Below are 13476 nucleotides of genomic sequence, written 5' to 3' on the forward strand. Positions count from 1 at the left end.
ACAATGCTTATACACTACCTGTCAATTGGGAATTTTATTGAATCAAATTTGCACTTAATTTCTAAAAACATATTTCAGGTTTACTTATTTTACCTTTACTTGTTTGTGACAATTTTAACTTGCTGCAAAAACTTAAATTGCATGTTTAAACGTGTCTAGTTAAGGTTTTTAAGGTTTGTATTGATTTATATACCTAGAAAAGCGAAGAGTATTTCTTGAAAACTGCAAACAAAAATTTCTTTCTGCCTCAGAATGATCAAAGCTGATGAAGAGCAAAACGAAGTCTTCACAATCCTCCTGCAACACTTGATGAAAGATCTGGATGAGCTTTCCGAATGTCTCGGACGAAGCATTGATCACACTTTTATCGTCATGCACCAAATTCTTCATAGAATGAGATCTACAAAGGTATGTCTCATTATTTAATGCAGTCAGTCTTATTTTTTTATGGATTAAAATTTACTCTTCAGCGGTTCTTGTTGTTCCCTGGGGACAATTTTTTCAGAGAATAACATCTTACCGGTTATCTCTTGTATTAGTCTGATTGGCTTAGTTAAATGGTTGGCGTGCTCAGTGCTCACTTTGTTGTTGCGCAATCTTGGCGTTACGTCATAGTCACTATTTGGAATAGAGTGGTTTTATTTAGTTAATAGTTTCGGACTTTCGACAACATGTTTTTTTATTATTAACCAAAAAGCTCTCACATAACTGTAGTAGTGTAGTAGTCCAGCTTTAATCCGGTGATGTCCCCGTTGTCACCGGATTAAAACTGGACTACTAGTGATAACTGAGATTAACTCAAAATCTCATAACTTTATCTCAAACAGCTCGCATTAGATTTACACTTACAGTTTAGGTTAATCTAATGTTAATTCAACAAAACAGGTGTTTGTGATCTGCAGTAGCTGGATCTAATGAACTAATCTTCAAATGCCATGACTAACAATCGTTAATAGGATTAAACTTCATGTCTTTGAGGTGTTATGGAATATTTTTGTATTCTTGCCAAAAGAGAATGTATTCTTGCGGTATTGTAAGGCCTATTTATGTCCTTGTCTTGTGTAATTTTTACCCGACAGTTAATTAAGATACTGTTTAAGTATAGTTATGGATTAGCACTAAAATTTATCCTACAAAGTGAGCTCTTCAATCTTCACAAGGCAGATTTAAACGATCTGTTTCAGGTGAAGTAAGCAACGATCATGCTGCTAAAAGCGAAACTCAATCAATTGCATGAGCTCTTTAAGTTGGCTGCATCAAAATACTGTTCACTTCTTTTTTGTTAGTTGTGCAGACAAAGCTACCGGTGTCGATTCTATGTCTTTGGTGGCAATTGGCTTTTCCAGATTTGAAATTTTAAGGACTGCTGAATGCTGATCCTTGTTGGGTTAAGTTTTTTGTGCTTGCTTAAAAATAAAAAACACCTTTTTTTCTGAAGTGTTTCTGTTTTTGAATGAAAATATTTTTCATCAAAACCTTCACATATTGAATTGTTCAAACGCTTTTTAGGTTGTAGGCCAGCAGCAAAACTCCAACTTTACAACAATGGCTGCCAGAGAAGTCTGGGAAGAAGAGTTTCAACGCAGCTACCTCTCTTTGGTGTTCAAAGACACAGATGCTTTCATTAATAGAGCACAAGCTCTCCTAATTGAAACAGGAAAGCTGGCAGAAAAGCCCCTTAAGCGGTGAGACAAGTGGTTCTTTTGTTAAAGGTGTTGAGATTCGATAACTGCGCCAATCCTATAACCCCATTGATGTGCCAACATTGCGAATAAAATGGATTTTTTCGTTTGATGATGCAGTGTAAAGTGTAGCGTACTGGTTGAACAGTATATTTTTTCAACTATAACATTTTTCTGATTTACATCTTTTTCTTGCTGCAGACTTGTCCACGAATTGGTTTTGGACAAAAATGTGCCAGACCATTTGGTGAAATGGGATTGTCCGAACTTGTGGAGATATCGCATTCACGTCGACATGCAACACTTGCGGCAAAAATTGGAAGCTGTTGATGCCGCTGTAGCAGGTACAACATTTTCTTCAAGCAATGCTTTATTTTAATTTATTTTACTTTTTTGACATAAAAATTTAATTTTTAGCAATGCTACTACATTATACTACCGTACTTCACCTTTCTAGTAACATTGCTACTATTACTCAACGAATATCTTAGTAAACGTGTAAAACTATCATGCAAAACTCCTTGGGATGCAACGCGTCCGAAATTTCCAACCCAGCGCGCGAAAAGACTTGATATTGCTGTCGCTAGTCGCTGGTGACGTTTTCTCGAGCAGTGTTTCCAATTTTTGGTCATTTTGCAAAAAATAAAAAAAGGAATGAAACATTGGAATGAATGTTCAGTTTACGCATTTTAATGCTTAATTTCCGTTTGAAAATTCCATTAAGTAGGCCTACCAACAAACCGACAAAACCAACACCAACATACAATACACACAGCAAACAACAGAGAATCTTGGAAACTTTTCATGCAAGAGGCAGTCAATGCTTGGAATCAAGTGCGACAATAAAAGAAGATGGGTATCTTTGCTGAAGAATGTTATCAATCGTCTATCAATACATCTCGTGTTTGTGTTGATGGGAGAGTTTATTTTACAGGTGAAGGAACAGTGTTGAAGACGATCTTGAGCGTTGAAAACCTGGAACTTATCCAACACATTCCAGCCGTCCTCAACTTACAGGCGACCTTGATCGCCAGGTGAGAACGAACCGTAACTTGTCTGTTTTCTAGCTGTGATGGTTTTCGAAAGTTGAAGATATGTATAACAAATGACTACTTTTGTTCAAATTTAGATAAATTTGTGATGTTGATCTTATGATCTTGAAGTGAAATACTTACCAACTTTATGTTCCAAACACCTTGCTTTCATCTTGTTTGTCTTAGTTGAAACAGCACAGAACGCTAGGTCTCATCTACTGGAGAAGGGACAAACGGATGATGATCAGTTGAGACAACAATAAAAAGTTCTTACCATACGCTCTGTACGAACTTGTTGTTGTTTCTTGCGTGAGCGACAAGCTTAATTCACATATTCGTGAGCACGACACAAAGTCTTCAAAAGTGATTAAGGTGAACCCTTATAGAATATGTGTTGTTACTTTTGTTTTCAGATATCGTCAAAAGCTTGACATGTCGGACGCAGATAAAACTTCTCTTCAAGATTATCTGGAAGAAGATAACTACTTCTTTGAGGATGAGATTAAGTTGTACATCAGAATTTGGAACAAAGTAGGTCAAATAATAATAATTTGTTTCACACCAGCAGGGTGCAAAATAGCGTCAATAAAACGCCTCCATAATTGGCGATTTTCAGCCCACTGTCGCAGTTCTTCTAGGGTGTGCTTTGTAAGAGATCCAACCCTTCGAATGAATGAATGTTTCTACTGATCTTCGTTGATTAAAGATACAGCTAATATATTTATTATTTATCATTGAAATCCTACCTGAAGACAAAATTTTAAGTACGGTAGACAAAGATCTGTTACTCCATTAGGCTAAGTCTCTTTTTGGCTAAGTCTCTATTTGATTGAATAGATTTTGTAATTTTCAACTTTAAGAAATGAAAGGTTGGTTTTTATCATTGCACAAATTCATAAAATGTTCTCTGTCAGGTGCGTGACCTTCTCCCGAATTGTGACCGTTACATCACGCCGCGTGTTTTCTTCAAAGAGAACATGAATCTAGAAAGTCCCGTATCAATGTGCCTTCCCAGTAAAAAAGGACGAGGATGCTGTGCTCTTGTTTTGGCCGAGTATTTAATTGACAAGCAAAACAACCTTCTTCATCGGTGTCGAGAACTCACCAAGCCTCGACCCAGGTACGCAGCAACTTTTGAAGCTTTGAACTTGAACTCTCGAAAGATATAAAATTTGTTTTATATTTTTGTTTCTTTTAGTTTTGTCACAATTGACACGGCAAAGTGCACCAAGAAAAACATTATCTGCATAAACGAGAACAAGGACTTGATGCCACTCGTGCTGCAAAACTCTCAATGCGAAACAACAGCCGAAGAATCTGGTTACAAACACAGCATCACCTACAACCTTGGCTTGTTGGAGAAAAAAGTAAACTGAAACTTTTTTCTTTCCAGTAGCTGTAAAGTAGTAATCTTCGTGTAATCAATTCGATAATGTGCGATAGCATATTGAAATGTTATGATCAGATCTTGCAATGTTTATTTGTAAAGTTACTGGTGCATTTGTGTGCAAACCCTCTTGTACAAACAGAAGTGTACTCTTAGAAGCACCCCGTGGGGTTCATGACGACGATGGTCGTAATACTTTTATTGCGAGGAAACTACCAGGGCAATTAACTGATTTATTTTATGATCAACAGGTGATGGAAAAATTCATTTTGCGTAAAGCCGAGATAAAGAAAGAGGTGCGAAGAATTTTTTTATTTCTTATTGCTAATTTTGCAATTTTTGCTTTATACAATAGCCTACTACACAGCAGAATACTTCATCTACCAATCATTATTTTCTCGAGTTGTACTGTACAACATATTTGACAATAGCATCGTTAAAAATAGATTTAAACCTTTTGTAAACTCATTTTTTGGATAGATTTTTAAAAGTTTTAAAGAGCTTCAGTCTCTCTAACAAAGTTAATATTATTCAACAGACGATTCAACTGATGCGGTATCCTCAGGACGTGGGCCTCGCCAATGATTATGATACTGTGCGGAACAATGCTGCAAACAACCAGGTTAGAAACGAGCTCAAACCATTTGCATAGGCCGCCAACGTTAGCAGCAATCTAGGTCTACATTTGTTTGATGTTTCGCAGATTATTCTCTCCTTGAAGATGTGTCAAGACATCGATGCATTGGTTGGTGTTGCGTCGACACCAAACCTCTGTGAAGCTGTCAGAACCCTCACTCTTGTCATACAGTTCCTTGCCAAGGTTGGTATTTGCTGTCATTGTAAGTTTGTTTAAGTAATGTATATAATTTTCACCAAACCAGGAACAGCATGACTGAATTCCACGTAATCGTCGGCATGTGTTGCAGGGATGGAGGAAACACGTGGGCCTCGTGGGCCTGGGCCCACCTACTTTATTTTCTGGGTGGGCCTGGCCCACCCACTTTTAAAAGCCAAATTTCTTTGAAAAGGTAGCGAAAACGGCAAATTAGAGAAGGAGTTCCAAAAAAAAGCTCTTCACTCATTTGATACACACTAGTTTGATTACACAGGCCAACAAAAAAATTTTGGCACAAAAGGTGAGAGTCAATTTAGAGTATTTTAGGGCCCCTGATTCCAAGCATGCACTTAGTTTTTTCGAATTTTTGAAATTACCAGGAATTGAATTTCGAACCAAGATTACGTTCTTCCGTAACAAGGATAAAATTTTGAGCAGTTACTTCATTGAAGAACACAACTTTGTATTCTGTAATTATATAAATGGCCTTCGTACCTTGATGGGTGTTGCTCAGTAGGCCTATAGTAGGCCTACCATAATAAAGATCTGCGTTTGTTCATCGATGGCTTTGTTTTGCTTATTCGTCTAGTTTGTTAAGCAAAACAATGTAGCCTATGTATTTTGTTGTTTGTACTTAGTAGCTTAGTTAGTAAGTCTGATACTGTTGAAGTCAACAAATATATTAACGCAAAGCATAAGTTATTTATTCTACATCTTAATTGTATCCTAAGGCTTGCTTTACGTCGTATTTTGATTGTTACTAGGCCAGTAAACGTTAAATAACCGTTTGTTTGGGTTGTAATGAACGTGATTGGTTCCAAATAGCGTTTATACAACTCAGAAATGCGCCTGGGATTACTTTCAGTTTTGCCTATATAATAAACGAGACGACGTTAAATCTATAGGGCAGGGGTCGGCAAAATTTCTGTACTACTGGGCCAAATCTACAAACTTCCGGTAACGTGCGGGCCGCATAAATTTTAACCAATAAACAATCGCCACATTATCCTTAAAATCATGGCGCACCTGTAACTCCTATTCCTGTGTCTATTGCGCAATGAGACGTGTTTGTTGCTGTTTCATATTTATTATCAAACACGTATTAAAACGCAATGCATTGTTTTTATTTACTTATCATTTATCAATGTGAAGGATGATGTTGTTTCTGTGTCATGGCCAAGGTGTTTAAATCAACTGGCAACTTTGTTGATGATATTTGCAATACGTCATTCAAATCACGATCTGACAAGCGAGTGTGAAGTTTATTCTTTGCGTAATTCATTTTTAAAAAAAGCTGCTCACAGCAATATGTGCTTCCAAACATGCACATTACACGTTTTGCATTGTCATACAGATGAGGATAGGTGGATTTCTGGACATATTCTTTATAAAAGTTGGCAATTGGAACTGAATCGTATTTGGCCTTCAATATGTTGGATGATACCAGCACCCGTGGCTCAGTGGTTATTGTCTTCGGCTCTGGTGCTGGTAGCCCTGGGTTCGATTCCAGGTCGGGTCATACCAAAGACTTTAAAAGGGGTACCGATTGTGTTCTTTCCTGCATAATGCAGTGAAGATAAATCGGGTAATAATCTGGTGACATATCACCCTCTTCCAATCTGCCTTGAGCCAGCATGGAAGCAGTACAGCTCATAAAATCACATGGAGCCCTGTCAAGTAACCCATGTTGATGCGCAATCTGCTGTAAGCGGAGATAGCGAATGATTATTATGTTGGATGATTGAAGTTCAATTATTTCCATTTGCATCTCATGTGGCACAGTATTGACATCCATTGAAAATGGAATGGCAAATAAATCGAATCTGTTTTTTTGATTTTTCAAATTGCAAAATCGAGATTCAAAGTTAGTTTTAGTGGGAACGATAAGTGATATGTACTTATCAGGGTTATGTGCTTGTCATACGTACTTACACATAATCAATGAGTGCTTTCGCTTGCGTCATTCCTCGACAGTGGGGTACATAATTTGGAGTAACGTCAGACCATAATTTTGAGAGATTTTGTAGAGTACATGGGAGTTACCGAGGAATGTCGGGACACATAAAGGACTTTTTGTTATGATATAAAATAAATTCATGCGTAGATAATGATGAAACTTTAGTTGATGCACTAAAAGTAAGATCGTTCGAGGGCCGTAAAAAGTTTTTCCGCGGGCCGCATTTGGCCCGCGGGCCGCAGTTTGCCGACCCCTGCTATAGGGGTTCAATATTGCAAAAAAAAAATGTTTTTGCTGTAGGCTATCTCAAAAACTAAAGCCAATTTGAGAAAAAAACAAGTGTATTTTCGGAATCAGGGGCCTCGAAATATTTTAAAATGATTCTCACACCGTGCCTTTTAAAAACAAATTCTTGTTGGCCTGTGAATGATGAAATCTAATCTTCAAACTTTTCTGTTGAGCCCAACTGTTGATGGGCAGTACATGTGGGTGTGGTTGCGTGTGATTGATGGATTAATCTACAAATCAATCTAATTGTTCTCTAAGGTTAAAACAATAATAACATTACATATTATGGAGTGCATGCACGTAAGCCTACTGTATACAGTAATGCTGCAGATTATTTCTCCGAGGTTGATATTATAACTGTGTGTGTATTTTGCCTTTTTATTTGTGTGTACATCGCCATATTTTGTACAGTGTTATAGAGCAATTTAACAATTTTGTAATTTGTTTGGCCAAATCGGGCCTAAAAACGGAATTTTTCGCTGGTAGACACAAAATCCAATAATGAAAACACAATGTATAAACGATTTGAAGTATTAGGAATGCAACAATGTTATGGGGGGTCTGGGGGGCGAAGCCCCCCAGAAGTTTGATTAACCTTGACTGCTACGCCTTTGGGCCCACCTACTTTTAAAATGGTTCCTCCATCCCTGATGTGTTGCATTCTTTAATACCAAGTTGAGGTTTCACATTACACGTGGCTGTTTCTGAACTTGTTACCGTATAACTTCTGATAGTCTGCGTCGCTCTCTGATAGTCTGCGTCGTCAAAATTTTCTATGTGGTTGCAGATAAAAACAGATTACATCCTAAATTGTCGTGGCTAATTAAACTGTAAATTGTCTAAATATTGAGGTGATGTCAAGTTTGAAACAAAAAACACATGTTTGTCTATATAGTATGCTAATTGTGCAGCAAATTTTTTAGGTAATTATTTTGTCATGAACTACTCCAAACATTTCAGACAAAGCTTTTAACTTAACCGAATGTTACAGTAAAATTTCGACAAAAAATCAAATAAAATTTATGTGTAGTCAACAAACATTCGTAGAAAGCTTGTGGCAATATTTTACCCCATTCAGGGTAACTTGCTCCATTTTCCCGACATTTTTGGTGTACTACGTTAGAAAAGCTTGTGAAAATGTCAGCGCTTTGTGAAAAAGTTTTCTTAAATGGACAATAGACATTCAACTTTTATCTCACGAAAGACTGTTATCCATTCAATGCATTCCAGCTTGGCGCCGACCCGGACCAAACTATTTGCGATTACGCGGAGAGGGAACTTTTGCTTCCATCTGAAGAAACTGAAATGATTCCTCAATCTGCACAAGTCCGCCACTGTCTGGCGCTGTACGAAAGACTGTCCTGGCACAGATCAAGAAGATTAATTCAAAATGGTAGAAATCCATTTGAAAACGTCTTCAGCTCAGGTAACTTTTTTTGCTTTTGGGTTATTCAATATTTTTTCTATCACTTACATGCCGCCTATTCAGCTGAAGAAATAGAAGACGACGAATTGATTACGAATCTCAACGAGGAGTTGAAAGCGATGAATGTTCAACGATTGCAACTTGAACTCAACGCGTTGCTCATGGTGGGACCGGAAATGGACCCCGACTGGAGGTGATTATCAAATACAGTATTTTCCCAATATATAGACATCATGTTTGTTGCTCGGCGGTTAATAAATTTTGCATGCAATAAAATTATTGTTTTACTGCTAATTTAGTTTGCTGCTTAGATAAAACAGGCGAAGTAAAAAATTCATGGAAACGAAAGATCACTAACGATGAAGGAGGCTACTATTCAAATTCAATCCAAGCAAAATTCTCTTACAAATAATCAAATCAAGAAAATTGAAATATTTCGGACACACAATAAGGCAAATTTTTTTACAAAGATCATTCATAGAAGGAAAGATAAATGGTAAAAGAAACAAAGGTAGACCAAGAAGGATTTGGACATTGGACAACAAACACCTCTAATTGGACAAAACTAAATTATGTCCGCTCCAATAGCTCAATTAGTTAGCGCGTGACTTCGTGAATAAACGAGCTTCAAGATCAAACGGCGCTGGTTCGATTCTCGAGATGTGCGCTTGAGCAACGCATTCTCAAGACTGCTCTCTATTCAGAGGCACAAATGGATGGAATAATTTCCCGGCAATTACACTTTAACCATCGAAAACTTCACTGTATCTATTTCGATAACCGACCTGCGTCAAAAGCCTCTACAAGCAGGCTATGCGAAACCACCACGAATAATCTATCAACGCTTTGTCAGACCGAGGATAAATATTCAAAACCAACCAATGAAAGTGCAGTACGAACAGCTCATGATCGCGAACAATGGCGCATTGTATCCAACCCTCAATATGAGTAGCCTAAGGAACATAATGATGATTAGATACAACTTTACCGCCTGATGTGAAGCCGATAAACCCGGTTGATTTAACTTTAATGTGAACCTAATACCGCAATCATCATTTTTTAAATTTCAGACTTGGAGAAGACGTCCTCTACCCGTATCTAGATCGAAAATATGATGATGTCGACAATGCCTGGTGCACCAGATTGCCAGAAGAAATTTTATTCAAACACGCTGTCCATGTTTTTATGATATCGATGAAGCATTTAGTGGACACAAACTGAAATAAAACTTTTCCAAAGCTCAAAATTCCAAAACATTTTGTGTCATCTCACATTTGTCAGACATTTTGACATCTGAGACACAATGAGTTACCATATAGTAGAGCTCGACCGATATATCGGTCAGCCGATATGTATCGGCCGATATCAGGTGTAGCCGATATATTGTATCGGCTATTTTTCGCCGATAAACATCGGCCAGCAAAAGCACACTCAAAACCAGCCATAGCCTACATGCCTTTAGAAGAAACACAAGTTGCTAATGCTCAAACGTGATTCGGTGCTTGCATAGCACGAACAATTGTTGCGAGAATATACTTTCCCGCCCATTCTAGTGCGCGCATCTAGAAATTGTTAATACTGTAGGCTATCCCTTAGCTTCCATTCAAGCAGGAAAACTTTCGAGTTTTACGTTGCTTCAACGATTGATGACATTGAATCAGTGTAACAAAGGTGAATTTTTCGCTAAGAATCGATGGGAGTACCGGTATACTTCTGCACTAACCACGCGCAACTTATTTCAAGTCTTACGTCACAATGTCTTGCTTTGATCTCTGAGTGATATTGATAAGGCAAGATTCGTTACAAAATTAGATCATACGAGTAGGCTATCACAGCAAGATGCAGCGAAATTTGTCAAGTTTTGGTATTATAGTAAGAAAGAAAAGGCCCAAGGAAAATTCACTTTCGCTCACATGACATGCAAAAATAAACCCAAAGAAAAAAGCCTAGTGAAACTTTGCACAGAAGAAAATAGTAGCGTCATTGCAGAAGCTTTCCGACCCGTGCCCCTGCCCAGAGCAAGAAGCCACACGAGCTCGTTCGGTGGAAGTTAATCAGTTATGCCACGTATTGCAGCTACACGGCGCTTTGACTCTCCAAGCGCACCTCGTTGGTGTGATGAAAACCTTCGCTGAAATTTTAAAAAGCCTTCTAAACCGTAGCCATAGCTCATGAATGGCGAAGAATTCAGACCGGACACGTTTGTCCGCCGTCATCAAAGAACGAATTTCGATGCCTGGGTTGTTTCTTTTTTGTTTGGTGTTTTTGTGATTACTGTTAAGAATGATTTTTCCATTACAGCAACTAGTGCATAAACTTTCTTGGACTGGTTTGTTGCTTAATAACTTTGTTAGTAACAAATTTTTTGTAGCTGATATATATCGGCCGATATATATCGGTATCGGCCTAAAATTTTTATAAATATCGGTATCGGCCTGACAAAGTGATATCGGTCGAGCTCTACCATATAGGCCCACTATGATGTATTTTTATTACTGTACAGAAGTTCTCCCACATCATTACGCTTTGTTGATTAGTCCAACTTCCATTTATATAAATGTGGCGTACGCTTTGTGAACAATTTAATTTTTGGAGATTGATGTTTGTAGCCTACCTTGTTGAGTTGGTTACTTCATACCATTATGCATGGCTCTAATATTATCCATACTTTTGTACATACGGTTTTTCGGTTTGAAGTGCTCTTATGTTGACGAATTTATGCATAAATTTATTCATTTAACAAAACTTGTAAATACTTGGTTGTCTTTCATAATTGCAGCATGTTGGGGAGCTGGGGTGAAACAAATGTTATTTCTCTGTCGTTTGCTTTTACAGGGATTTACGTACATTAGCCTGTGTGTTGTGTAGCCAATACAGTAAAGGCTGATTTCTTTGTTATGCTACGATGTTTTATATGGATTAAGTTCACAACACGTATAGTTGATTTTTTGCATCATACTCTTATTTGCAAGGGCAAATGTTGCATTGTTTTTAAGTGTTTTTGTAGACACCTGATTATTTGTTTGATGTATTGCTAACCGCACTTTCAAATCGCTACTGCGATCGAAAAATTACTGACGTCATCACGTAATTAATTTCATTGATTGTGTTTGTAAATAAGTTTTCTTACATGTGGAAGTTGCAGACAATAACGCTTTTGTAATACAATAGTCATTCTGTAAATATTATCGCATACTGTTTATAGCGTGCATCAAGTAATTTTACTCATGCTGTAGTATAATCTTTTTTTCCCGTCTTGTGTTTTACATGCTTTTTGATGGATCGACTATATAGCTGGTTCTGAAAAAGCTGATGCAATGTCGCATTATCTTCTCATGAAAGAATCCGCGTGTCGATGCTTTCACATTAAACGAGCCAACGCTTTGTGTTGATCAGGTCTTGGGGTCAAGAAGAATAGCAAGAAACATGGGACTCATATCCTTGCTGTAACTGTACATACTTTGTAGTGGTATGCCTGCCCCAAGTGATATCCTGTAGCTCTTATAATTTTGTTGTATCCTTACAATGATATTTTTGTTGCAACATTGCCAAACAAACGTCCTTTTATGTGTTGCAATTATGTAACTTGTTGCCAAGTACTTTGTATATAGAAAACTGTATACCAGGATTCTATTTGAATAAGAACCTTCTGATGATACCAGCAGTGTTTGGTTGAAACAGGCTGTAAAGGGTTTCAGTAATTATAACCATATTTGATGAAAACTGTATACCAATATTTTTTGTGTAACTTGCTTTCAATAGATGTGTGTATACCATAATTAGCATTTTACTTGTGTAGTTTGGGGTATGTGTACATACGCTTTTAGTTTGTAGCATTTGATTTAATAACCAAGTATTTTATTTCCGCTTCAAAAATATGCTTGTTGAATGAAAAGAGCATTCACGGATTGACAATTTTCAAGAGTAATCTGCACTTGTGTTTATGTTGTAATGCCCAATGAGTGACTTTGTATAACATTCTTCGTAACAAACGTAGACCTGTGTATACCTGAAATGTACGCTAGTTGTAGCAATGTAGAGTAGTAGAAAACAAACCGTTGATTGGTTGATAGTGTGGTAAAGTTATAGCCTTCATAAATGCAGCAATGTTCGCAACGATAGCTCAGGTGGATAAGCGCCCGATTTTGCAAAGACTTAGTAAGATCTAGCAACGTTCGACTCTCAGGGTGTGCGCTTTAACTTACGCATGTCACACAGCTCTCCATTCAGCGGCACCTACTGTATGGTCAAGATTTTGAGAAAACACTAATTGCGCTCAGAGTGCTTGAAAAACAAACATGTGTGCAAACATTTTGGGCATGTTATAATATCACCTTGATTTCAGGACAAAAACGAAACTTGCTTAAATCTTACTAAAGTATAAGACAGGGTGTTGCATATCTTCAAAGATGCAATTTCTGCACTTTAACACAGGGAAATCAAGAACTTCTAGATATCTCTGACTTAACATCTAGATTGTTTGTCATTAGGCTATTTTGCGACATGAGAAAAGTGAGCAATTTTGCCAGGGTAGGCTACATAATTAGAATATGCAATGGGGCAAGCTATTTTTGGACAAAAGAATGATGAATCGTTACACGCTGTATCGTGATGATCTAAGCGATTCTTGACCGAACCACCGACCTCAAAATGTGCAATTGCACCACTTTTTAACTGCAGAAACTAAAAACAAGGAAAAAGAGTGACGTAGTGTTTGGCTCCATAAAAAAAAACAATGAAGTCGTGTAGCCCCGATAAACGCAGCCTTGTCGAGTTACTTAAACGTTTGAACTGCAACCGAAAAGTATCTTCAAAAAATGACACTCCTTTTTACGTCTTGGATTTAGCCTACATTCAGCTGCTCCAC

The 13476-nt window shown here is 37.5% G+C and overlaps 1 protein-coding gene across 1 annotated transcript in view; it reads left to right on the forward strand.

The window, feature by feature from the left end:
• Positions 1–12671, forward strand: part of LOC145764794 (E3 ubiquitin-protein ligase rnf213-alpha-like) — a 55863-nt gene extending 43192 nt beyond the window's left edge. The window contains 13 exon segments of the mRNA XM_082576474.1: positions 252–408; positions 1510–1685; positions 1884–2026; positions 2617–2716; positions 3130–3247; positions 3631–3836; positions 3915–4083; positions 4355–4399; positions 4642–4725; positions 4807–4923; positions 8414–8609; positions 8673–8802; positions 9680–12671. Of these exon segments, the coding sequence (XP_082432600.1) occupies positions 252–408; positions 1510–1685; positions 1884–2026; positions 2617–2716; positions 3130–3247; positions 3631–3836; positions 3915–4083; positions 4355–4399; positions 4642–4725; positions 4807–4923; positions 8414–8609; positions 8673–8802; positions 9680–9830 (1792 nt within the window). The 3' untranslated portion in view covers positions 9831–12671.
• Positions 12672–13476: the final 805 nt, after the last annotated feature.

Source organism: Aplidium turbinatum, chromosome 1 (genome assembly GCF_918807975.1).
Source record: "Aplidium turbinatum chromosome 1, kaAplTurb1.1, whole genome shotgun sequence".
Lineage (NCBI taxonomy): Eukaryota > Metazoa > Chordata > Ascidiacea > Aplousobranchia > Polyclinidae > Aplidium > Aplidium turbinatum.